This window comes from Tachysurus vachellii, chromosome 1 (genome assembly GCF_030014155.1).
Source record: "Tachysurus vachellii isolate PV-2020 chromosome 1, HZAU_Pvac_v1, whole genome shotgun sequence".
In the NCBI taxonomy this organism is placed as follows: domain Eukaryota; kingdom Metazoa; phylum Chordata; class Actinopteri; order Siluriformes; family Bagridae; genus Tachysurus; species Tachysurus vachellii.
In genome coordinates, this window is record NC_083460.1 from 16,283,983 (window position 1) to 16,311,789 (window position 27,807).

General features: G+C 38.0%; 3 protein-coding genes across 5 annotated transcripts in view; 1 reads left to right on the top strand and 2 right to left on the bottom strand.

Annotated features, from left to right (window-relative positions):
* Window positions 1–27,807, top strand: part of LOC132848764 (syntaxin-1A) — a 90,761-nt gene that overhangs the window by 10,720 nt on the left and 52,234 nt on the right. For all 3 annotated transcript variants that reach the window (XM_060874747.1, XM_060874757.1, XM_060874765.1), the window contains exons 2-3: window positions 6,104–6,178; window positions 25,162–25,261. In XM_060874747.1, the coding sequence (XP_060730730.1) occupies window positions 6,104–6,178; window positions 25,162–25,261 (175 nt within the window). The remainder of the gene's footprint in view (window positions 1–6,103; window positions 6,179–25,161; window positions 25,262–27,807) is intronic.
* On the bottom strand, window positions 19,035–20,210 carry LOC132848778 (gamma-crystallin M2-like). Its single transcript, XM_060874778.1, has 3 exons — window positions 20,190–20,210; window positions 19,404–19,649; window positions 19,035–19,319 (listed from the first exon to the last, which is right to left on the bottom strand). Exons 1-3 carry the CDS (start codon window positions 20,208–20,210, stop codon window positions 19,035–19,037), a joined length of 552 nt encoding a protein of 183 aa, XP_060730761.1.
* LOC132848786 (gamma-crystallin M2-like) lies at window positions 22,816–23,599 on the bottom strand. Its single transcript, XM_060874788.1, has 3 exons — window positions 23,591–23,599; window positions 23,184–23,429; window positions 22,816–23,100 (listed from the first exon to the last, which is right to left on the bottom strand). The coding sequence occupies exons 1-3, from the start codon at window positions 23,597–23,599 to the stop codon at window positions 22,816–22,818; spliced, it is 540 nt and encodes a 179-aa protein (XP_060730771.1).

Sequence of the window (27,807 nt, forward strand, 5' to 3'; positions counted from 1 at the left end):
ATACTTATGAATAGGTTATTAACGACTTAATCAACAGGGGAAGTGTTTGCTCATTGGTTAAGGTGTTGGACTACTGCTCGGAAGGTTGTGAGTTTGAATCCCCGGGCCACCAAGCTGCCACTCCTGGGCCCCTGAGCAAGGCCCTTAACCCTCAATTGCTAATCTGTATAAATGAGATAAATGTATTCACTCTGGATAAGGGCTTCTGCCAAATGCCATAAATGTAAATGTAAAAACAAACACTTAGAGTGTCTCAGAAATAGTGTGAATATATTTCCCCCTATTACGCAATGAAAACAGATTTTCCAAATTTTTAAAGCCTGTTGTTCAATGCTGAAATGGACACAACAAAACAGGCGCAAATATAGTTTGCTGTCCAATTTTTGGGCACTGGGAGTTAAAAAGTGTTAAATCATTCAATCCAAATGGACTAAACACTTTGTATGTGAAAAGATTCTAAAACACTAATCAGGTAGAAATGCTGATTTGTTTCATAGGTCTCCAGAAACCTGTGCAGTATTCGAGAGAGTCATGCGAGGCCAGACGTCAGGGTGTGATACGGAGGGTGTCGGTTTCTCTACCGCCCGTGCGAGAGACTCTACATGCCGGAGTGTTGATTGATGAAGATGCAAATGCCACAGTCGGTGGTCTTTCCTTTTTTCCAACAAGACAACAAGAGCGTCAGCGTGGTGTAATTGGATTTGTGTCGCCACACACTTTGGGGCCGGTTTGCAAAACACTACGTATTAAACCCAGAGGGAGAGAGAGGAATGAGAGGTGACAGCGCATCACTCTCTCCTTGCCTGCTATCTGTCATTACAGGCCACTGCAGGCTTAATGACATTTTCCTCTCAGACTGAGCCAGAGTTGCTCCAGCGGGGAAAATAATTCCCTGTTTCCCTGGGCAACAAGATTACATGAGCAAAGTGAGCTAGCTGAGTGTGGAAGGGCATGCGTGGTGTTACGCTTTCACCTGGATATGTGCTGATATTAGATTTTATTCTCACAACCGCTTAAAATGTTCAGCTCAGTTACGGTCAACACTTCTGTCCAGTGCGATTTGTAAACTTTCCAGAATTCCCGTCTGATGATAAACACAATGATTGAATTAACTTAACTGAGCAGGATACGCACAATTAAATAAAAAAATCCACCCAAGACTATCGTGTAGCATTATGAATTTATCAGCTTTCCAAGACCATGTCTTCCAAACGGACCACAACGACAGTGATGAAATTGTAGCTCTTTATATATACCAGTGTCCAAAATAAATTTATAATTTCAGCCTGTTTCGTTGTATTTATGTTCAGTATTAAATGTCAAATAAGTCATGTTAATATGAAGCTCATATGAAAGTAGACCATCAGGATTTTCATAAGTATTTCTGTTTTTACAAAGACTACTAGATGAAATTCAATTTATTAAAAGTTCCAAAAAAAACTCTGAGGCATAAAGTTTATGACATATTATGATTATGTCTCAAATGGGATGCATGCTCAGGTTACAAGATAGAGTCAGTGTATTTAAATAAAACACACACACACAAACACACACACACAATATTGTAAGAATTTTACGACCAATAAAATAGTAAGTAAATAACAAGTCAAATTAAGACAGCATAGAAACGTTAGCATCTATTCTAGCATTGTGTAATTGGTTATTACACAAGTAATAACACCATAAAGACTAAGGGGATAAACTGGCAACATAGCCTATATGAAAAGACTGAAAATAACGTAGGATGTGAATGAAGGAAAAAATAACAAGTGTAGCAGTGAGCAGGAGGCAGCCACAGGTAACTCGGTCCATGTTGTGTGGGCCGTCTGCTGTAATGAGACTCGGATTGAGCTCAATCCTCCTCCCTATTGTCTGCTGGTGAGAGAGAGAGTGTGTGTGAGAGAGAGAGGGAGAGAGAGAGAGAGAGAACGAGAATGAGAGAAAGAGGGTAAGAGAGAGAGATGGCCAGAGAGAAAGCAAGCCAAACTGAGAAGCATGAAAAGAAGGGCGGAGAGAGATGACAAAGGACAAGAGAAGAACGTAGGTGGATGGAAGAGAGCAGATGGGGAGGAGAGGACCAGAGAAGCATTCAGCACTTGTATTGCCTCTCTCTTTCTATCTGTTGTGCTCTTATTGAAGATTTTTTGCTATATTTCATCATTAATTCCATAGTGCACTCAAGTGAACATGGAGTGATCACTTCCCAACTTTTACATCAGGAAGGTGCTGGAGCTTGCAGTGATGTTATACGACATTAAAAGAACATTACACATTGCACATATCTGCTCTCTGCTCTCTCGTGATTCCAAACCACAGTTTTAAGCTAGATTTGACTTAGTAAAATGTCCTTTGTGATGAATCGATCATAGCCAGTGACTCTGATCCCAACCTCTGATCCCAAAGTTGGGATATTTGAAGAAAGAATTTCGCTATGCTGTGATGTATATGTGACAAAAATAAAGGCTTCTTCTATTTCCTTTTATGTTACATCACACATCACACTGTGTTTGACAGCATAAGAAAAAATGTGATCTGTAGTCTGCATTTTCTATCCCAAAACTGAATTTTCCCTGCATAAATATTGATTTTAAAGGCAAGGTGTACATGAGGAATGTTTACACGGATCCCGGGTAGCCTAAAAAAATGCAAAATCAAGCTAAATATCACCACCGAGCCATTAATCTTCCATCTTTATGGAGGTGGCACTGAAACAATGATTTCACCTATCATGGTTTATGTTTTGTGTAGCTCTTAAATTTCCTCTGGGTTCAAGAAAGTAGGAAGGAATTGACAATAGTATCTGAAATATGAACTAAATGTGAACCTGCTGTGGTCAAAGAAATCTCCAAGGGATAAAAACGACCTCTTTACCAGCTACATCAATACTTTCTTGCCATAGCAATGATTTGCTGAGTATATTTTCCCATATTATGTGTTCTTTTTTTAAATTATATTCATTGTTGGTTTCGAGGAATACTCTGTTCCCTTGTGTCTACTCTCAGTTGTTTTGAAATGCTGAGTACTTTCTTCGTTGTACAGACTTCTTTTTCCATAATTGTTTCATCGACTAGGATTCAGAGTAGTGGAAGGTATAAGGTCTTGGAGTTTCTGCTGGACCTGGCTGTTTGACCTTACTTCATGTTCGGATCATAAAGCTTTTACTTTTGTTCACACTGCCCATAAGGTTTTCTTTTCCCAATGGTTCACCTTTATGTTGTATTTTTTATTTTTTTGCCAGGACATTTTCATCATCTAATCTGCTCTGGAGTGAGATGTGTAGTTGAACCGAGACCCTTTTGTTGGACCTGGCTGTTTGACCTTGCTCCAAGTGAGAAAGAGGTTTCTAGTGGGCAAAAATTGATGAGTGAGACATGTTTCTAATTGGCTCCTGGTAGAGAGTTGCTCTTCCCTGGGCTGCTGTATATACAAGAGGGAAGAAGACTGAAGTCTGTCTCTGAGCTGCTATTCTACATGTCCTAAATAAGGAGAGGAAGGCAATGGTGCTGTTGAATTAGTCTAATAAGGAGCAAAAGTGTATAATTAGAAGAGGTATACCTCAAGGCTGTACTATAGGTAACAAACACATATGTTAGAAACTGGCTATTCAAACAACATTAATTTGAGCTTCCATAATTTCTCTCGTTTTCTGTACTAGTCTGAGATGATGCAGTGTCATTGTTTTGCAGAATTGTAATTAAATATAATTAGAAACCATTAACTGTATTGCTCAGTATAGCTGTACTGAAAGGGTACAAGTTGGCTTATTGAAAACAGATCCATGAGAGACTTATACTGAAAAACATGAGGATTATCATTGATAACTCTGTAATATGTCTTAATTGCAGTTCTCATCTAAGCATGTTTACTCATGGCTGAGATGTAATTGAGTTTTGTAACTTAATACAGAAAGAATTGGTGGAATGTGAGCTGCAACAAAATACATTTGATCACTAATTTATGCAGTTAGTGCCGAGTGATACTTCCGTGTTTGTTTGGTGGATGTAAGAAAACCAGACACCATTTCAGGTTTTAATTTGTCTCCAAAATGGGTAACTTCTAGTACACTAAAGAAGTTCTACATACCTAAACTAACATTTTTTATTAATAATGCTATGGTCAAGGTTGATGTTCCCAATCAGACATCTCTGTAATATGCATATATAATATTTCCATTAGTGTATATCTGTTTTAATTGGTTGCCACCATTCACTGATTCTTAGGCTTATATATCTATTGTTTTAATATCTAGCTAATAGATAATAGATAATATCGGCTATTTGTCTTTACTTCATTTAGGTTCATTTATCTCAGGTAGCATTGTGCAGTCTTTCTGTCTGCAAATGACATTTTAGTAATTTCAATATCAGTATTTTTCTATAGTAATTTAATTCTATGTATTTTTTTATTTATCTCCTTCTTTCTGAATAAAGTTACATTTCTGCCCTCCTGCATAATGAAGCATCAAAAAAAGAAAAGAAAAAGAAAACCAACGTGTGTCACAAAAGTATACAAATGTATCATGCTATTATTAACCTGTGACATTTGTCTGATTTTTCAAAGTGAGTTCGAAACTCAAATCTTAATACCTATTATTCTGGACTAAGTGAAATGTCCAGGGAACGGAATTAGATACTCAAAAAAAACAACACAGAAAAAAACAGCATTCCTATCAGGTTTTGTGCTTGTTGCTCTCGCAGGGTCTTGATTGAATAACAGGCTGCTAATAACTTGACCCGCTGTGCTAATCAATGCAGAGCACGATTGTAATGACTCACAATCCATGACTTTTCATGAATAGAGCTTAACCGCAGCTCATTTTATGTGTTCTTCTATGTGAAGCACAAATGAGAACTTTAGAACCAAAACAAAGTAGAGATTTGTGTGGTGAAGGGTGTTACGGACATTTTAAGATAGAGATTTAAACAGAAATATTATTAAGAGTGGGAAGGTTGAGTCACGTCAACTGGACTTCTTTCTTGTTAGGTCGACCTTCCAGGTAATCTCAACTGGAGGAATGGGCTATCATGAAATGGTCTCAGACTGCTATCATCTCCAGAGCCAGTAAAATTTATAAGAGCAGAACAAGGTTACATAATTACATAAATAATCACAATAAGCCAATAACACACAACATCTGAGGGTGCCATCTCTGCCAACATCAGAGACACTACACATAGGAATGACATTATCATTTCTATTATATGAATCAAATAGAACAAGGAACCACAAGAAAGTTGATTTCAAAGTTTTCTATTCACAGCATTTCCAATCGTATTACATTACAATTCAGTACAACATCTTCAAATCAAAAAAAGAAAGAAGAAAAACTGACAAAAAAAAGAGGATCTTCATAGACTTAATCGTGGATGATTACTTCAGTTATAAAGCCATTTGGACTGTCTGAAGTTTTCTGTAATTGTAGTATATATTATTATAAATATTATAATAAATCTCTCCCACTTTACTCAACTATTAGATAGTGACTTTTTGATCTTTTTGACTACAGAACATTTTTAAAATCTTGAAAAAGACCTGAAAAGAGCAAGCAAATCATTTCAAAACAAGGTCATCGTGAACCACAGGCATTCCATTTTCTTCTTCAAATCTCTGCAACATAATGTATCATAGAGTAGAAATTGTTTTGTACATTAGGCCTTTTAAGGTCAGCTGATATGCTGCAAAAATTATAAATCTGGCAACGGATTTATTAATTGTCATGTTCAGTGATCCTCCTTCACTGCAAATGTTCACAGAAGGAGCATGGGGCAGCATTGATCCTGTTCCAATGGACCTCTAGTGGTGCTTGTTGTAGTTCCAATTCTGACCACTAGGTGTCCAAACTAACTAAAGTTAATAGGACTGCGAGTTTCAAGCCTCTTTTCTTTACACTTGTAAGTCTCATGAGTAGAAAAAGAAGCTTGATGTAATGCATTTCATAACTGGAGTTGCCTAAAAATAAGCTGGCTATAAATAGCATGAGTAATTAATCTGTAGAGAAATAAATCCTGCACCGTAAAGTCATAACTTGTGTTAAAAGATCCCGAGAAGCTCGTTTACATTGACATTAAGAGCTAATGTTAATTGGATGTTATTTGTCTCTCAGGGTAAGGACACTGAAGAAGAGGAGGAGGTGGCAGTGGGCATGGAGAAAGGCTTCATGGATGAGTTCTTTGAACAGGTACACCTTCAAGATTTATAATGATTTCTTATCTGCACGTCATTGATCTGGTTCCTGGAATTTAAAATGAGACAATCCTCAAAGTCATCAGAGAAACACACACACCCACACAAACCCAACCCACCACCCCCACCCCCACCCACCCACACACACACACACACACACACACACACATACACACATACACACACCCACACAGGTTATATCGTTCAACGTTTGATTAGAAAGATCGGACGGCCTTGCCTGCTTTCATCCCCACCAAAGCTTAAAAATCCCGCATGGGATTTCCATGTGAAGAAGATTCTTCACTTTTCAACAGTGGGTTTAAAGAGATTTGTGATGGAATTTCTAAAAGGAAAACGAGTCGGAAGCTGCTATCTCCATTCAGAATTGAGTTTATTCTGAGGCTGAAAATCATCAGTGGGCTGAATTTCTTATTTAGACCATTTGAAAGGATAATACTGGTACATGAGGCACCCTGACGTTTTCATCTGCTTCTCTGGTTTGCTTCTGAAGACATTTACAATTGCATGTATTCATTCTCCAAGGCTTTTTTATCCAGAGATAACTAACAGTGAAGGCTGCATTCAATCTGAATGTACAGTTAAGTGAGCTGCATCTTAAAAGCCATCCTTAAATGTGCTGTATTCTTACACTATATGTTACTGACTTTATTACATAGTACTTGATTTTTTTTTCCTAACGAATGTAACGAACTGAAATGACAAATCAGTCCACAGAAATACCAGGCCATTTTTAACACCAGAATATTGAGTCAATAAAAATTTAACAGCGTTCTCACAGTTCATCAGACATTTAGCAAGATTCCTATGTAGTGAATCAGTATATCGTGTACAAAAGTTCGGACACTGGTAAGGATCCTGGCTCACTATACATTGGGATGCAATTTCATCTCAGTCACTGTAAAAACCCAAACATCTAAAATATTTAAGTTTTATACGTCATAGACAATTTGCTAGCTTAATTATACATATTTCTGTCATTGTAGTTTAAGCAGGATCGTAAGCTAGCTAGTGGATTTTTTTAAGGGTTTAAACAACTCAAACTCTACGTACAATGGCAAATAATGAGTCATTTAAAAATAGTAAAGAAAGTAATCAGTTAAGAGACTACAAAGATTGATTTTTTTTCCATCTGAAAAATATCATGTCAAAAACATACCCTGGTTTTTAGTGAACACACGTCCTTTCACTGGAAGGATTTTGCAATTGAGAGAAAGAGAGAAAGTAATAAAGAGAGAGAGAGTAAGGAGGGAGAGAGAAAGTAAGAAGAGAGAGAGAGAGAGAAGAGAGAGAGAAAGTAAGAACAGAGAGAGAGAGAGAGAGAGGAGAGAGAGAAAAAGTAAGAACAGAGAGAGAGAGCGAGAGAGAGAGAGAGAAAGTAAGAACAGAGAGAGAGTGAGAGAGAAAGCAAGGAGAGAGAGAGAAAGTAAGAAGAGAGAGAGAAAAAGTAAGAACAGAGAGAGAGAAGAGAGAAAGTAAGAAGAGAGAGAGAGAGAGAGAGAGAGAGAGAAAGTAAGAAAGCGAGAGAGAGAGAGAGAGAGAGAGAGATGGTGACAGCATTTACTGTAAATTGCCTGACTCACTGATCAGTGCCCTGAGTACAGAATTAGTGAGCTGATTGCGACAATCACAATGACCTCCACAAGTGAATCTTTTTTGAATGAATCATTGAAGTGAGTGAGTGTATAAGCCAAGTGTGATCTAAAAGATCTTTTGCAAATCCTGCACTAGAAAACCTGCTTCAATCAATTCCAAAAATCAATCAAATCATATAAAGCTTGAGTTGGTGTTTAACCTACTCAACCTTTGGTGTTCAACAGAAAATTATAAACCTCCAGCAATATATAATTTAACTAATTATCTAACATGACGGAATTGTGACATCGGTTACGTTTTAAGGTTTAAATGTGTTAAATAAGACCTTGTAAATGTTTATAGAAACGCATTAAGGTTAGCAACATGGAGTCTGAACAGATGAGACATATTTGTTTTGAAGCTGAGACAATGAGACAAATCACAAGTCAACTTTAAAACATTATGTTTGTTGTTTTGTCATTCGTTGTTTTCGTTTTGTCTGACTGTTTTTTTTTCTCGAACAAGCCGAATTAAGCTAGAGGGTTTGTAAAAAGAAAAAAATAATCTACTTAAGAAAGAAAACAGCCTTTGATTGTCACGTATCTATTACAGCACAGGGAAATTCTTTCCTCACATATCCCAACTTTAGAGGTTGGGGTCAGACATGATACAGTGATCACATGGAACAGAGAGAGTTAAGGGCCTTGCTCAAGGGCCCAATGGGAGCTGCATGGCAGTGCTGGGACTTGAACCCGGATCTTCTGATCAACAACCTAAAGCCTTAACCACTTGAGCCACCACCAAAGTCTGAAAATGTTCTAGTTTCTAAGCTAACCATTATCTCATTATTTATGTTCTCAAGATAATGTGTTGAATATACAGAAATTTAAATTAATAGCAAAGTAAAATAAAATGAAATAAATTGTGAAATCAGTCTTTATTGAAGTACAGCCTTACAGTACAAACAATTTTTTTTCTAATTGGAGTAAGTAAATGTGGTCCAAACAGACTTTTTGTAATAGATGAAGCCAGTCAGTACAATATCACTGTTATTAATGAGTCCTCCTAAAGTTATAACTCATATTTGGCTAAAGGCACAATTCATATACTCAGTATGAAAAATGCATATGACAAGATTCATTATTCAGTAGCAGGAATCCAAATAACCTTTCAGTGTAACATCAAACCGTCACGTTGGACCAAGCGTACACCGAATGCATTAGGTAAAAAATCATACGTTATAAATTCTGCTAAAATAATAGTTTTGGAAATGCAGTAAGGAAGATGAAGTAATACCTTCAGTCCAGTCTCGAGAATTCAACCACACAGTGATCACAATGTAAAGATACAGTACTGCTGTAATCTGTAGTGAGAGTCGTGAGCAGGTGGAGGAACACCTGGGAAGGTGGAGGTCTGCTCTGGAAAGAAGAAGAATGAAAGTCAGTCTTAGTAAGAGAGAATACATGTGTATGTACGAGAGGGAGGGAAGTAGAACAGTGAGGTTAAGGGGAGCTGAGGGGAAGAAGGTGCAGTAATTTAAGTATTTGGAGTCAACCGTCCAGTGTGACGGGGCGTGTGGAAAAGAGGTGAAGAGGCGAGTGCAGGCGTGTTGGATTGGGTGGAGAAAAGTGTCAGGAGTGACACTAGTGAGACAGTAGTGAGAGCAGCTCTGCTGTATGTGTTAGAGACTGTAGCAGTGAGGAAAAGACATGAGGCAGAGATGGAGGTAGCAGAGATGAGGATGTTGAGGTTCTCTTTAGGAGTGATGAGGATGGACAGGATTAGGAACCTACATATCAGAGGGACAGCTCAGGTTGGCTGTTTTGGGGACAAGGACAGAAAGGACAGATTGAGATGGTTTGGACATGTACAGAGGAGGGAGATGATTAAGTTGGTAGAAGGGTGTTGGAGATGGAGCTGCAGGTAAGAGGTCAAGAGGAAGAACAAAGAGGAGATATATGGGAACTGATGATTCGCTGTGGTGACCCCTAACGGGAAAAGCCGAAAGTACTGTAGAAGAAGAAGATTTATATATTATCATACCTCAGTGTGTGACTGTATGTAATTATTTATATACTGCAGCATGGCTGAATGCTTGTTTCTGATTGGCCAGATCATTCTAATGTTATTCAAATTCAAATTGTAAGTCTGACTTTTAATGGAATTTAAAAGAAACATTAAATAAAATTGAATAGAAAATGAATGGAAATGAATTTGGAATTAGCTGAACAAGGAAAAATAAATTGACAAAATATAGAAAAAATATATATAAGTATATTATCATTTCTATAGTAACAACTTCTACAGAGACTTACGATATTTATACAGAATTTAATCAACTAGAAGACGAATTTGATTGTGAACTTATGCTGCTACTTAATAAAGAAAAATGTGTATTTAATTGATTGATTTATTTGTTTGTTTTGAATGGTTTCTGTACGGAGATGTTTGTTTAACTTTTAAGGAAGGAGTCTCCAGTGTCAGTGGTTTGTAAGTCCATGAGTTTTCTAGGTAACATGACAAGCTGCATATTTCTGCATATCAGTAAGTGATATTTAATATCAGAGGAGTTTTTGGCCATCTGACGTGTTAGATAATCATTTTTGTGCCTGGATCACATCTCAGTGATACTGACTCAGCTCTCAGCGAAGGTGACTCAGATCTCAGTGTCTTGCCTTAGTCAGGAGGTTAACGTAGCTGTCATGTGAACACACACTGTAACACACATCAAGCCCACGCTTACATCTGTACTCTTCGCGGTGCTAAAACGTAGGCAGCATCTCTTCACCTGATTGTCACGCATGATTAGAACCATCAGGTTGCACATCTGACTAATCTCAATCACTGCCTTTTACTCGTATTGTTTTACTATTCTGGAATAATAAATTTAAAATACTTTCCAAGCCATTATTCCAGGAATCTCTTCTACTGCAATGTGTCTGGTGTGGTTAGTGTTAATAGGTTTGACTCACATTGCCAGGGTTCGATTCCTAGTTCTGCACTCTGTGTGTTTACATTAATGGCATTTGGCAGACACACTTATTCAGAGCAACATACATTTTATCTCCAGTTACATTATATATATGTATTAACTGAGGTGTGTCTGTTTATGCTTGTGTGTGTGTGTGTGTGTGTGTGTGTGTGTGTGTGTGTGCGTAAATGTGTGTATGTGTGTATGTGTTTGTGTATATGTGTATGTATGTTTGTATGTGTGTGCGTGTTTGTATGTGTTTATGTATGTTTGTATGTGTGTGTATTTGTGTGTGTGTATTTGTGTGTATGTGTTTGTGTGTATGTATGTTTGTATGTGTTTGTATGTGTTTATGTATGTTTGCATGTGTGTGTGTTTGTGTGTGTCTATGTGTATGTATGTTTGTGTGTTTGTGTGTGTGTTTGTATGTGTCTATGTTTGTTTGTATGTGTTAGTGTTTGTGCGTGTGTGTGTTTGTGTGTTTATGTATTTTTGCATGTGTGTGTTTGTGTGTCTGTGCGTATGTATGTTTGTGTGTGTGTGTGTTTGTATATGTGTATGTTTGTTTGTATGTGTGTGTGTGTGTTTGTATGTTTGTGTGTGTGTTTGTATGTGTGTATGTGTTTGTATATGTGTGTGTGTTTGTATGTGTGTCTGTATGTTTGTGAGTTTGTGTGTGTGTTTGTTTGTATGTGTTTGGTGTATATATGTGTGTGTGTGTGTGTGTGTGTGTGTGTGTGTATGTGTGTATGTGGAGCTTGTGAGTTCTCCCGGTGTTTTAGGGGGTTTCATTTCAGTACTCTAAATTAAATTTATTATTTATTGAAATGTATTGAAATTATATTAAAATTTATTTATTTATTACTATGCACTATTTTTATAGTGCATAAAATGTTCTTTAAAAATTACTGCACTTTTAAGTGATTAGATTAATCACCTCCTGCAGCGGATGTTGTGAATCCGTGTTGTGTTCAATCACAAAAAGCATTTGTACTTAAATATTTTGAAGCATTTCCATGATGTGTAATCGAAAGCTAAATATTGCACTTCCCAGATCACGTGGAACAAAGCGAGACTTAATGTAATGTCTTTTTAATGGGGCCGTTTAATTGGAAGATTCTGCCACTTCGGCTAATTATGTTTCCTGGCAGGTAAACTCTAAGGTACGGCAAATAAGCTCCTTATCGTACACGATTTATTGCTGTTAGGTCAGCTGCCAAACGGAAGAGCTCTCAGCTAATGGAAAGGATCGTCTGAAAGATAAGCTAATGTTTCAGTTCCAGTGATATCATGATTATATTAGCTTGATTGAGTAAATGATGTTGTCTGTATTATACAGTAGCGTTATCTGATTAAAAACCAACACAGATACGGATAAGGATAAAGATACACAGATCTTTACACTGTAATACTGATGTACATATTGTGTTACTATCACACTGTTGGAAATCCCGCTAGTGAACATTAGCATACTTTGTTTATTTTGGGTTTACTGTGGGATTTGTCTTTGTTGGGAAGTGCATTCAATGCTGCAGATGTTTTCTGTAGCATGTCTCTGATACTGCTCCTAAATTCAGATGATTATTTATTTATTTATGTATTTATTTATTGAAACGATTAAAGGATACTGGAAATAATCCTTAGCTAAAAACATGATGTACATAAAAAAAAAAAAAAAAAACGCTGCTTTCACACACAAAAAATAATCACAGTATAATAGATATAATAAATGGCAAAGAATTTATATTATATTCCTAACTATTTTTTTGTTCTTTTAATAAAACAAGTTTCATTTTATCTGTATTTCCATTTACACCCACCCACACACACACACACACACACACATACACACCTCCTGCCCCCCATTTTCATCCAAATTTCTTTTTATACCGATTCTGTGTATCGGCTTGGTGCTATCTCTAGTAATATATGATGCAAGATGTTTTTTTTACTCAGTATGTATTATTCACACCCTCACTTTGCGATTTTTTCATTATAAGGTTGTCACAGAGCCGCCATCTGTAGCATCTGTCCTTGAGTCCTGCAGCCTCTTTACTTGAAAAGACTCTCAAAGGAGGTGTTGGACACACACACACACACTTGTACTTCCCAGGCTGTCTGTGTCACCATTGACTGGACCGTTCTTGCCAATCATGCACGTCTTGGCCAATTTAAGGCTGCCACATCGAGCCTTCATTTATCTGTTAAATAGCATTGTGTCTGCTTCTGGCATCATACCAGAGACAGAGAGCGAGATAATGCATGGATGTGAGTGTGTAAGGATGCGCCATCAACGAGGGTCAAAGAGTGCAATTAAACTCCCCACTCATTCAAGGGCCTGTCAGTAATTAACAATTCAAGGGCAGATTCGACAGGGTGGCAGACAGCAAACAGACCACACCAGCCTTTTGCCCTTGTGACTCTCTTTCTTGTGCCTCCAGCTGCTTTTTTAAAAAAAAAAGAAATTTCAGAAATAGTTTTTTTTTTCTTCAGTCCCACACTGACAGAGATCAGACAAGACAAGAGCTGGAGTGCTATTCTTTGTAAAAGGGTCACTAATTAACACTCATTTTGTGTCTCATTTCCACTGAGAGACAGCAGCGCTCGTCGTATCCGGCGCATTAGCGAGGTAGAGCAATTAGCGCGATAGCCGACACAACACGTTTCTAAAAATAAACCACAACTATTACTGCTTTCAGGACTGTTTACTGTGAAATGATCTCGAAATCCTCTGAAGTTTAGTCTTTCGTTTCAGCTATACGTTAACGATGTCTTTCAATTTCTATCGCTTATCTTGGTCAATTTATTTATAAGGATTATTTTCAATCCAACTTAAAAATGAGCAACTGAATCAGTACAATTAATTCCAATCCCACTGTTTCTGTGTAAGGAATAAAACATGAAGCAGAGTTACCGCTACCGGAGATATCCATTGATTAAATGTTGTTGTCTAGGCTCACGGTGCCTCGTTCATGTTTCATAGTCTTTGTGTTTCAGCTCCAATTGCTGAAACCACTGAAACTTCTCTGACCCACTGTTGCATCAGACAGCTGTATGGTCAGGTCGTCATCAGCGATCATTTGAAGACTTCGGCAGGAAGGAATTAGTGTTGGGTTTGTGGTGAACTCGGAAATTGCTCTGACCGTTAGTTCCTCAGGAACTATAATTCCACTGGATTATAAACTGTTGTAGAAAGGACATTATTTACATGGACATTATTTCCTGTCCAGTGTCACCCAGATGAGGGTGATGTTCACTTCTGAGTCTGGTTCCTCTTAAGGTTTCTTCCTCATATCATCTTAGGGAGATTTTCCTCACCACCGTCACCGAGATAAATGTTAGAGATCAATAGTAAATTCATTTTAAACTTTAATAACATTTTAAACATTTTAAGCAGCATACAAATACACTGAATTGAATAAAAAAATTCCAGAACAATTTCTCATCTACAGTATTTTAACTTTACATTTATTTGCCTTGATTTTTTTTTTTTTTTATTTATTTATTTTTTTTTTTATGTATTTTCTTGCTCTTAGCTCAAGTCCGTTGAAAATGAGACACAGGATATGATCCCAGCAGATGGAATTTCAAGGTCTTGCTCGAGACCCTCTGGCAGTCATAAGATTTTAAAATGGCAAGTTTATGATCACTCGCAAGAAAACCTGGCCACTTTTATATCTGAGCTTCTCCTTTGAAAATTCTTGCTCGGTATTCAGTAGCAGCAGATGAGAAATGGAAATCAGCCATAACCTAGCAGCACCATTATTGCTGAAGGGATTCACCATGTAATATGTGAAAGAAAAGAGAAACAAAACCATCATAGAGACAGGTCAAGCTTTATATTTCAACCACAAGTAAAATTTGTAAGTGTGTGTGTGTGTGTGTGTATGTGTGTGTGTGTGGTTTTTCTAATCCCGGGTTGGGATTTCTGCTAACAATATGAGTGTAGATTAAATCACATCATCCAGTGTCTTATTAGATCAGGACCTTAAAGGGGAACTGGAGTGAAAAGAGAAGAGATGAGGAGGGCAGAAGAAGGTCTGAAGCTAGACTTGGGTAAAGGTGTGCGATTATTAGCTCGAGGGGTATTAAATCATGGGTTCTCAAACTTTCTGGAGAGATTTAATTGTAAAAAAAAACCAACAACAACAGTGACCCCTTAAATACAGTTCAGTTTATTTTTTAATAATACAAATGCACAAACTATAATACTTCGTCTTTTTCTTCTTTATCTTCTTCTACTTTCGGGTCACCACAGCGAATCATCTGTTTCCACCTAACTCTATCCTCATCATCCTCTTTTCTCGCACCAATTACCTTCATCTCCACTTTTTCCTTCTTCTTGACCTCTTACCTAACAGCTCCATCTCCAACATCCTTCTACCAACATAACCATCTCCCTCCTCTGTACATGTCCAAACCATCTCAATCTATTCTCTCTGTCCTTGTCCCCAAAACAGCCAACCTGAACTGTCCCTCTTATGTGCTCGTTCCTAATCCTGTCCATCCTCGTCACTCCTAAAGAGAACCTCAACATCCTCATCTCTGCTACCTCCATCTCTGCCTCATGTCTTTTCCTCACTGCTACAGTCTCCAACACATACAGCAGAGCTGCTCTCACTACTGTCTTCTACATCTTTCCTTGGGCAAACTATAATACTATAATTCGGTAAAAACTGTAATACAATTAATCTAATTTTAGGAATATTAACATTATGTAAGTGTGCACAGTGATGTTAGAATTAGGATAGATTTTATTTCCTGAATTGCTTTTAGTTCTTGAGGTTACCAAAAAAAAAAGAAGAAATAAAAAGAAAGATTGACCCCCAGTCAATGGTTTCCGGACCCCATGCTCGGAAACTGTGGTACTAAAAGCTAAACTAAACAATGAACCAAAGGGAAGTTGTGCTGTGGCATATGAAACTCTGCTCTGTGTGATTAGCAGATTACAGCCAGCAATAATACAACTAAAATACATAGATTATACAAAGGTTGTGGTTCTACACAGTATTCTGTGAAGGTTATCATGGCTAATCTGTTTGGACATGTATTTCCTGTATTTCTAACTTTATCTGTTTGGATAAGCGGCAGAAAATGAGTGAGTGAGTGAGTGAGTGAGAATACATAAATAAATACGAAACCTCCCACGATGCTCCAAAAAAACCACTGGATTAAACCCAAATTTAGAAATACCATCATCTCAATGTGGTGTGAATTCCTTGACCTCAGTTACATTGATGAGTGTCTGTTTTTTTAATCCCACAGTTATTATATCTGTTGGTAGCTGTTAATGATATTTTACCACACATCGTATATTGAATTTGGTTTGTTGGTTTGTTCTAACCTAAAGTTGGGGTCTCTGCTGTTTGAGAAATGCTTCAAAAAACTGTGTTGGACCACCAAACAAAACAAAAACAAAACTAATGTGTAGCCAATGAGCAGAAAGGGGTGTGTCTTGTCAATATGGGTGGAGAGAGTGTTCAGTGCGCATGTGTGACATTAGCAGAAAGCGGTTTTAACATTGACATGGTGGATAAAAACAAAGAAAGAAAGCGAAGAAAGGCTTACGATAAGGCAAGAAGCAGGACCCGTGTTAATATAGGATCAGCTTTCCAGCGCTGGAGTGAACTGAACATCTTCCTCGTGAAACGGAGATAAGCCTTTTATGGTACAACACACAGTACTACAAAAACACATTTGTATTACCATAGTATTACTCACTGAGTTCATTTATTGATAAAAATATACCCTTGGACAGCTGCCCCAACAGGTTCCGCCATAATAGTTGTCTGGGTTATACTTGGGTTATACTTGTCTGGTGTAAGTTGGGGGTAGGAGCTATCAAAACAGGGGTGGGAGCCATTTGGATTAGGGGCGTGTTAGTTTTGGTGATTTCAAATGTCAACATTGGCTTTCAAACAACAGAGACCCCACCTTTAAACAAGCCTAATTGAAACCAATGCAACCCTGAACAGGCAGTTACTAAGGATGAACCAATGAATAAATGCATTGTACAGAGCTGCAGCAAACACAAAAACTCTTGGAAACTTGTCCAACTCTTGTCTCAACAGATGCACTGTGAACATTTCTGAGAAGTTTTAAAAAAAATCGTATATGTATCCATTTAGAATATCTGATCAGATTAAAAAAGAAACCCTACATACTGTATATGTTTATTCCCACAAAAGGTTTCATCCCTCTGGATCAACTTTTAAAGGTTCTACATACATGACCCCTCAATACAGGTCAAAAAAATAATAGCACTTAAAGGTGGGGTGTACGTTGTTTGAAAAATGCTTCAGAAAACTGAGTCGGACCGAAAAACAAAACAAACGTGTAGCCAATGAGCAGAAAGGGGCGTATCTTCTCAATATGCGGCGGAGAGAGTGTTTAGTGCACATGTCTGACATTAGCAGAAAGCGATTGAAACCTTGACATTGCGGATAAAAATGAAAAGCGAAGAAAGGCTTACGATAAGACAAGAAGCAGGACACGTGTTAATATAAGATCAGCTTTCCAGCGCTGGAGAGAACTGAACGTCTTCTGCGTGAAACGGAGCTAAACTTTTCACGGTACAACACACAGTACTACAAAAACACATTTGTATTACCATAGTGTTACTCATTGTATTCATTTATTGATAAAAATATCCCCTCAGCCAGCTGCCCCAGCAGGTTCCGCCATAATAGTTGCCTGGGTTACGTATGTATGTGTGGGGCGGAGCTATCGAAACAGGGGCGACACCCATTTGGGTTAGGAGCGTGTTTGTTTTGGTGATTTCAAATGTCAACATTGACTTTCAAACAGCATACACCCCACCTTTAAACCATAAACCTCACAAAGAACTCCTGATGAAACTGTTTTCCCCAGAAATTGCAGAAACCACAAAAAACTATCAGAAAATATATAAACCTAGACTCTATACAAGACTGAATTTTATAGTTTAGCAATTATGAAGAACATAAGACATACAAGGTGTTATTTAAATGTTCTGTTTCATTGTTGGTGGAAACACTGAGGTGTCATAGGAAGAAATCTGCAGTGGAAGCTCATGCAGAAGTTCAAACATTAATCAAAATAAAAAGAGATTACATAATAATTGTAACCTGGTTTCATTTGTCTCTGTCTTTCCTCTAAAGAACTTTGTGAAATATAAAAATGTATCTGGAACACGACCAACATTTCCAGCCTTAGACTCCAATTTGTTTAAAATGCATGTGTGTGTGTGTGTGTGTGTGTCTAGTGCGAAAATATTGATATCCTTCAAACTCATTTACTTAATGACCCACAAAACGCATCTGCATTCTGGAACAATTGGAGGCCTTTGCAGCACACCTCAGCTTGGTGTTTGATAAACCGAGCTCCCAGCGGAAACAAGCCAATTATGAGTGTATTAAAAATGCAGATGCAGTAGGCAGGCTATTAAGGACATAATGAGTGATTTTTATATGGCAAAGGAGGAGAATGATGAAGAGGATGGGAATGATATATGATGCAGGTTTGATAAATGAATGTGATTTTAAGCCTTTTAAAGAATTATGCAAGACAGGAATATCCGCATTCACAGTGAGTAACACACTGTTTCAGAGCAGAAGGATGTGAGTACGGTTTGTTAAAACAGATGGGGAAAGTGTCACTCTTAAGTGTCCATTTTTGCTCCTCAGATTATCTTCTGTCAGTGAATTTACTGGAAGTTGCTTTAAAGTTGTGTGGATGCATTATTTCTCTTCAGGAAATAGCTAAGAAACTTTTGAATAACTGTACTTAGCATTATGATGAGTAATGTGTCTTCATTGCCAGTCAATGAATCCAGATGTCACTGCCGTCCAGTACTCCTTTGGGTCAGACTTGGCAGCCTAGTTCCTTCTTCTCTGTGGGATTGTCACTACTCCAACTGCAGCAAGTTCTTTCTCTCAGAAATGGAAGCCAGACTGTTTGGCTGACGTACAGCTCATCAAGAACCAGCTTCAGCGTTTCAACCTTGCATAGCAGTCTGCAATCTGTCTGTGCATCCACTTCTGTCAGCTGGCGCTGTGCTTTCTCAGGTGAAGATAAGGGTAAAAGGAAAGGAATGTGTTCTCAATTAGTCAGTGAAGGTTTGCCTCTGGTCCATCATACTAATTTAGATGGCCACCAAAAACCTACAATGGTACTCCTCCATATAAAGAAGCAGTGAACATACTCTTTTTAAATGTTTGAACAGGGACCATATATGGACAATACCAGAAAACAGACAAGTAAGTTCTTTTTGAAACGATTTATTCAGTATTTGCACAATTGCATTGGTTTAATACCAAGAATCCACGATGCGTCTCATGCTCATGAACCTCATGCCGCTCATTCCCATCATCTCCCTGAAACTGCGATACTCTCCGGGCCTGAAGTACCACATCCTGCCTCGGTAGTGAGGATGCTCGTACATAAGCCAGTGCCCCTCCATGACGTGGCACGAGTGGCATCCACCAGACCAGTGGTAGCGATCCGTGATGGAGTCGCAGTCATCAGTCACATCCATCATCTGCCCCAGGAAGTTCTCCCTCTCGTACATCCTTATTCTGTACGAGCCCCTGTACTATTTAACGGAAGAGAACCATGTGAGAATTTTTCATTTACTAAAGGTTGAGAACTTGTCATGTTTCAAAGTTGATTAGCATACCATAGGGATCATGCGGCAGGACCTGATCCAGTTGTTGCCCCAGCCCCACATGCTCATGTAGTCGGCATACTCGCCCCTCCTGAGGAAATACTGGTTTCCCATGAAGTTGGGGCGATCGTACACCATCCAGCAGCCGCTTTCCACCCTGCACGAGTGGCAGCGGCTCAGGTAGGAGGACATGTCCGAACAGTCGCTGCTGCACTCATAGGAGCGGCCCGTGAAGTTCCTGTCCTCGTAGAAGATAATCTGTTTTTTGGAGTAAAACATTTTCTCTCATTTTTTAATTTTTTTTATTTTTTTATTTTTTAGCAATGTTAGAAGCCCTTCATGGATCGAGACCTTGAACAGTCAAACAAAGTCAAATTCTACTAAATACCCATATGAAAGGTACAAAGAAGTCTAAGAGTACCCTGGCCAGAATAGGGTTACTGGAGCCAGGCCTGTGGTTGATATTCTTAAGTGAGCATCTGATAACTAGGCCACTGACATAACCTTGTCAAGAAGCTAATCAACCTGCAACATTGCAGGTGGGGGTCAGTTACAATGCCATTCTGTTGGGCATTGAGATGGAGTTGACCTTGTGATGGAAACTTGCTTGAGCAATTTTAGATGTTCCATCAGATGATATGTGATCCTCCTGATACTAGGCTGAAATATCAAAAAGACTAAAATCAGCTTCAGAATTTTACTCTCAGGTGCGTATAACCTGGATATCTGTCAATGTCTATTTTTATTCATCTTTAACATGGATTAATTTGACCCAAATTATAAATATTTCATTAAAACTCTGGTACTCACTCTGGCCATGGTGAGGTTCTTAGTCACAGCAGTGGATTTAGAGGATGGAGCAGTTTCCAGTTGGCGAACTGACACTGTGCCACATTTAACCCTCGAATTTATATCTAACCAGAACAATACAATGTGCACCCCTCTATTGTGAAATGTCCTGAGCAAGCAAGAGCCAAAGTGCTTTCGGTCCATTTCCATGTGCCACGGTTCTCGATAAAACTTCACAATGGGAATGATTGGTGAGACAAAGCAGCCGAAAGCCATTCTTTATATAACGTTCGTATGTCTGCGATGCAAACTCTACGCAATTCATGCACTAAATACATAATAGGCTTGTTAGCTTTATTATTATTATTACTTTTAGCATTGGAATTTTTTGTTATGTTGATAGCCACAAGGGACATATTCAATTAATTTCCTTATTTACAGGATGCTGAGTGCTAGAGGCAGCAATTAATAATAACTGCATTGTAAAGGGTTCATATATTCATCAGAGGATTCTTGTTTCTTTCTGTATAAGCATTGTTATATAGAGGAAGATATAAATAAAAATACATTTAATGAACAAAAACTTTTATATGAACAATGTCTATCTATCTATCTATCTATCTCTCTATCTATCTATCTATCTATCTATCTATCTATCTATCTATCTATCTATCTATCTATCTATCTCTCTCTGTCTGTCTGTCTGTCTGTCTGTCTGTCTGTCTGTCTGTCTATCTATCTATCTAATATCACTTTGGCAGTTTTCATTAATTAGTATCTCATGACTGATACATTTGAGGAATTAACTTTTATTGATTGATTTATAAACTTTTATCTGAAATAAAAAAGGCTAGTCTTTTTGCATGGCTTCTTAAATTTACCATTTTTGGAAAAATGTTAATTCCTTTTATTTTCGTTGGGAAAATTTTAACCGCTAATACATCATTTTTTAAACCTGACTGCCCGTCTTGTACTACAGTTACACAAACATCTCTAGAGCAAGCTTTTCTAATGGAAATACTGACCGAGCTTAGAGATAGCAATGGATTTTTAATGTCCTGCAACAGTTTAGGAAAGATATTAATTTATGTTTGTAGGTAAACTGTTGGAATTCTTTTTGCTAGCTATTTTTTAAAGCTAATGAATAAGAAATTCAGAGACTAAGTGTACTCATTGCTAAGATAAGCTACTCGTTGGAATCTGCAGAGATGGGGGACTTGAGTCATATGACTTGACTCGAGTCAGACTTAAGTCGCAAATTTGAGACTTGAGACTTGCTGGACAAATATTAAAAAAAGACTTGACTTGACTTTGACTTGACATTCATGACTTGAGACTTGACTCGGACTTGAGTTAAATGACTCAGCGGTGGGGGACTCGAATTGACTCGAGTCAGACTTAAGTCACAAATTTGAGACTTGAGACTTGCTTGACAAATAATTAAAAAAGACTCGACTTGACTTTGACTTGACATTCATGACTTGAGACTTATTTGTGACTTGCACGTGTGACTTACTCCCACCTCTGGGAATCTGAATACAACATTCATTTTGATCCGATTTTATTCCTTTCAGTGATTTAAACAACTAAAAACAAGCCAGACGTAATAGTGGCAAGGGAACATTGGAAACGTTGAATTATCTTTATACTGAAAAGCTTGAATTAGTACAGAAATAGAAATGGCTCTCCATATTAGATTTTTATTATTTGGTGTGAAACCCTTTTATTTACTAATGCATGTCAATATCCAAACTTCTGAGTTCAAGACTAACAAAGCACAAAGTCAGTCCTCACTAGAATTGTATAAAACATGGGATAATAAGCAGGTCTTTTTTTTTTTCATATTTACTGGAGGCAAGTAATTAAAGTACAATTTTCATGATTATACCTGGATAGATTTATTCTTTTATTTGTTTGTGTATATTTCCTTCAAATAAAAAAGACACCTTCTATGCAAACCACTAAGAAAGATTAGCTTTTTTAAGACTCGGCTAGAGTTTTTGCTGAAGAAATGAAGGAAATGAAGGTGATTACAATTACTTTCCAAGGTTCCTTAATTCATTATCCCCGTTCATCTGTATCAGTGTATGTCTGCAAGCTTTACGGTGGTTTAACGGCGCAAAATTTGCTCCTAGTTATTAAATTTCATTTTATTTATTTGCATGCAAGGAGTTTTTATTTGACTTCAAGTTATGTAATGTATAAAACTGTGTACAGGACATATAAAGTGATGATGCGGTTTGTACAAAAAATAATGATTAAAGGTGGTTGGACAATAAAGCATGCATTAAATTTCCAATTTGGGTTGGAAACATACATCTCATCAGTTCAGAGACCATGCTGCTAGTTGTAATGTGAAAGAAGTCACGATCGTTAATATTCAAGCACTGAGTGGTACCTGCTTACACCTCTTAGTTACTTGACGTTTCTTAGCTAGGAATATTATATAGATGGTGGTTCAAAGATTTTAAAAGTCCCTGTTACTGTACAGTATATAGATTTCTTAAGGTGTACTATGGTCCAGTGCAACCCAGAAGCAGCCTTCCATTGCTGCAGCCTTTCTTCATTCATATACAAAAGACAGACCGGTAATGTTTTAAACCATTTTATTCAGTATTTGTACAATTGCATTGGTTTAATACCAAGAATCCACGATGCGTCTCATGCTCATGAACCTCATGCCGCTCATTCCCATCATCTCCCTGAAACTGCGGTACTCTCCGGGCCTGAAGTACCACATCCTGCCTCGGTAGTGAGGATGCTCGTACATAAGCCAGTGCCCCTCCATGATGTGGCACGAGTGGCATCCACCAGACCAGTGGTAGCGATCCGTGATGGAGTCGCAGTCATCAGTCACATCCATCATCTGCCCCAGGAAGTTCTCCCTCTCGTACATCCTTATTCTGTACGAGCCCCTGTACTATTTAACGGAAGAGAACCGTGTGAGATTTTTTCATTTACTAAAGGTTGAGAACTTGTCATGTTTCATGTTGATTAGCATACCATAGGGATCATGCGGCAGGACCTGATCCAGTTGTTGCCCCAGCCCCACATGCTCATGTAGTCGGCATATTCGCCCCTCCTGAGGAAATACTGGTTTCCCATGAAGTTGGGGCGATCGTACACCATCCAGCAGCCGCTCTCCACCCTGCATGAGTGGCAGCGGCTCAGGTAGGAGGACATGTCCGAACAGTCGCTGCTGCACTCATAGGAGCGGCCCGTGAAGTTCCTGTCCTCGTAGAAGATAATCTGTTCAGGCAGAACCAACCATTTCAGGTATTTAGTATTTAGTTCAAACAAGTTGTACTGTAGCATTTCAATAGCATAAATTTCACATCTAAAACATATAGAAAGCTTTCCTTCAAGAAATAACCTAAAGATAAAATAATTCATCTTATTTCATAACTCACCCTGGCCATGTTGATGAGTTTGTAGTTGGAGCAGGTTTGATACTCTGCAACGTTTAGCGCATGAATTTATACAGGACCAGAACAAAAAAATGGTTACCATCTATTGTGAAGAATCCTGAGCAAGCAACAATGCATGTGGTTTACAGTGGAGGTCACTGGATAACTGAAGAGCTTTTGTTTGAATCAAATATCTAGAAGATTAACCCATGACATGTATAATAGACACAATGACCTGCTCTGACTGATGCTCAGACGTTTCGCATTAAATGTCTTTTTTTAAAGGAATCTTCTATGCTAATGCTTTTAACAGTCTTAGCTAAAGCTATCCCCTTTTTTCTACCATAGCCTTTGTCAAAGCCTTTGTTCATTATTTCCCTCCAAATTTAATTTTGTTCCCGTATTAATATATGCACTTATACCACAGATACCAAAGTTTTATTAGTCCAATTATTAATTCATATCTGAGTTGCTCACTAAAAAAAAAAGCGACTCTACATTACAAATATTAATAGACGACATATTTTTTGATTTCCCTTAAACACAAAGTGCACTGAGGCTACATGGACTGAATGAAATTTTGATATCAGTTTGGCGTTCCTCCTGCTATGTTTGTATTTTATTATATGCTTCGTTATCCAGTTATACCACAAAGACATCACAACATTCGACAAGCATAGTACGGATATTATAAACGATTTAAAATATCATACACTTTCTGGACAGTGTGTCCAATTTATGAGACGTGATAAGGACACGTGTCTTGATTTGGATTAAAATCTTTCAAAGATTTGTTGGGATGAAGCGTATCGTTATCGAGATAATGCGCTATAGTTTAATGTACAGAATTACAGAGGTGTTTAAAAAACTTAACAAACAATGGCAAAGCAGGTGATTTTAACGCCTAATTGATTTTCCTGGACACTTTTAGTACCCTTTTGTCTTGATTCATACCATTTGTGGGCAGTATTTAAGATTAAACCGGTAATGAAATCAAGTCTCCTTGGCATCTATTATTCTCAGCAAAGACAATGGCTACCGATGGGGAATTTTTATGAGGTGAATGAGAGTGTGACAGAAGAAGAAGCCATGATACAGCACTCCTGGAGCTGTAAGAGCTAGGGGCCTTGCTCAGAGGCCCAAAATAGCAGCTTGGCCATACTGAAGCTTGAACCCCTATCAACAACCCATAGCCTAAACCGCTTGAGCAACCACTGCCCCTGACAGACGTGTCTCTCCGTTCATCTATTGTGTTTTTCCTGATAAAAGTTAGTCAGTTACTTTTCAGAGATATCCTACTGTCCCATACACACTTACATACACACACACACACACACACACACACTCACTCAGGCAGTGCATGAAGGTGACTTTGTATACACAGAATCGCAGAATGAATGAGCTTTTCCTTTATTTCAAAAGGTATTACATGAATATGGCGAATGAGATCAATCAACAAGATTCTGAACGAGACATAATCAAGGTTTTTTTGTTCGATTTCACAGCTTCTACAAGCTCTCAGGCAGTGAATAACAAAACCTAAGCATGATTTGTTTCTGTTCTGTTTCTTGTAGGTGGAAGAGATACGCGGCTACATCGAATCGCTGGCTGAGAAGGTAGAGGAGGTAAAGCGGAAACACAGCGCCATCCTTGCCTCACCAAATCCGGATGAAAGTAAGATGCTACTTAACGACGCTTCATGAGCATTCTAATGATCAGAGTTTTTGGGTTTAAGCCCCAGCACTGCCAAGTTGCCACCATTGAGCCCTTGAGCAAAGCCTCTAGCCCTCAATGCTTCAGGTGTGCTGTATCATAGCTGCCCCTGTGCTTAGACCCCAATTTCCTATGTTGGGATATGCAAAGAAAGAATTTTTCTGTACTGCAGGGGTGTCAAACTCAGGCCCAAGGGTGTAATTATATTTGGCCCACGAGATCATATCAAATGTGCATTACAGCTGGCTAGCCGCATGCTTCGCTAATACTACAAATCCCAGAATGCCTTGCTACTGTATTGACGCTACTATTGCTACTGTATTGTATTGTAGTCACGAACAGCAAGCGCCCCTCATTCTCTGTTGACAGTCGTTAACAACCATGCTACAGTCAGATCGGGCAAGTTAACTCCACCCTCCACAAAAATAGCCAAACGAAAGATGGACAATAGGAGCTTTCAAGACAGGTGGGAGGCAGATTATCTGTTCACGAATATAAAGGACAGACCTGTTTGTCTTGTGTGCGGAGCTAACGTGTCTGTAACGAAAGAAACACTTAAACATAAGAACATAAGAAAACACTATGAATCGAAACATTATGAAACACTATGAAACGAAACAGAGTGTAACAAACTGAGTTTGTATATATGTTTTCTTTATGCGCTTTTTCTACTCCAAGGCATGAACTGTTAATAGTCGAAAAGTTGGATTTTCATTGAATGAAATTATTCATTAAAGCTCTGAAAAGGGTTGTGCGAACTGCCAGCCACATTTTTGGTTGTTTTGTTTTTGGTTTTGAAAAAGATCCACTTCAAAAAGGAACTTAAAATGATACAGTGAGAGGCATAATTTATTTCTATCTCAGGCGTCATCGGGCATCAAGGCAGGATACACCCTGGACGGAGTGCCAACCCATCGCAGGGCGCATAATTTATTTTATTTATTTAAATAAGAAATGAACACCACTGACAGGTATTTTATTTCAAATTTAATTTCTTATGTGTTTGTAATATCAAGCTCTGGTTGTTCCAAATCCTGTGTTCAAGCAAAACTAAAGTTTGTTTCCATATGAAAAAGGTTGAACATTACATATCAGTTGCAGTTAATTTTTCAATAAATATTCAGTTTGGCCTGTGACTTTATCTCAGTTTTATATTTTGGCCCACTGTGAATTTGAGTTTGACACCCCTGCTGTACTGTAATGTATATGTGACAAATAAAGGCTTCTTCTTCTATGAACATATCACCCCTAGTAGACTAGAAATACTTCAGAAAAACTACAAATTTGATCGTCTGAGTCCTGATTGTCTACTTTTATATGAGCTTCATATTAACACCACTTTGGAGTGAGACATGACAAAGACGATCAATACTGAACACAAACACAACAAAAACAGGAGGAAATTTTATTTTTTTCGTGTTTGTTTTCTGGTAGGAAACACAAAAGTAAGTTTAGATCATAATAATATATCTTGGAATAAGATGTTGCAGTACACATATAAAGAGAGAGAGAGAGAGAATTTAGTCAATTCATCTTTTCATTTCTTTTCTACAGACCCTTACATCGGTTAATTCTCATTCTAGTACTCTGTGGTCTCAATGTCAGTTTTTCAGTCACAAACTGTTATTATGCTACATTGGCGTATCTTACTACGGCTCATCTAATTTTCCAGCAGCCTCCATGAGTCAGCGACATACTACAGCTAAGCTCTCTTTCTAGTTTGTGATGTTTTGACTGATCTGGTTATAGACATCCCACGCGGGCGGTGCCAACCTCACACAAACTCCTGCCCACGTGCTCTATCGATGCACTCTTTGACTCTCCCACGCCACACATTCAGTCTCGCTTTGTGCACTCTGGATGTGTATAAAGGTTTACAGGTCACCGTTTTCTGCTTTTTGAGAGCAGGACCAGAGTTTAGAAATGTCAGTGTAATTAACTGTGTGCAGACGGAATTCATTACACAGCACTGGCTTTGTGGCACCATTGTGAACGAGTAATAAACAGCTTTTCATTTTCATTTTCAGGACAAATAATCGTTTTCATTTGTTTCAGTAAATGATTTTTGAATTCTCAAATCTGATTGGTCAGAAGGTGTGGATTCATTTTCTATACCAAAAGCAAATCTCGGGTTTGTATTACCACGCTCCTTCTAGAACGGTATCATTAGTATTAATAACTAATACAGGCTTTTATTTAATGAAAAAATAAGAAAAATATAAGGAGACCACTGTTGAACGTTAACGCAAGTCAGGACACTTCAGTATAGAGGAATTTTCCTCTGCATTTTTGGTATAACAATTTTTTTCTGTTACCTTCAAGAGATGTTACATTAATTACAACTATTAATGGATAATAGTACACGCAATTGTAATTGTTGGCAAATTGCTGTGGTCGTAGATGAATAAAACACTTCAGGATTGTAAACTAGAACATCGCCAAGTGTAATTTCTTTTCAGAGCGTACTTTGACTTTAGTCTTTAGCGTTTTCGCTGTTCGTGCTCGCT

Bases quoted from the DNA above. Each gene is read 5' to 3' on its own strand.
- LOC132848786 (XM_060874788.1), bottom strand. The intron at 23,101-23,183 runs GTATGCTAATCA...TCCGTTAAATAG, and splicing joins CCTGCCGCATGATCCCTATG to TACAGGGGCTCGTACAGAAT.
- LOC132848778 (XM_060874778.1), bottom strand. From the start codon at position 20,210: ATGGCCAGAGTGAGTACCAGA. The intron at 19,650-20,189 runs GTTTTAATGAAA...TCCAAAAAACAG, and splicing joins TGGCCAGAGTGAGTACCAGA to ATTATCTTCTACGAGGACAG. The intron at 19,320-19,403 runs GTATGCTAATCA...TCCGTTAAATAG, and splicing joins CCTGCCGCATGATCCCTATG to TACAGGGGCTCGTACAGAAT.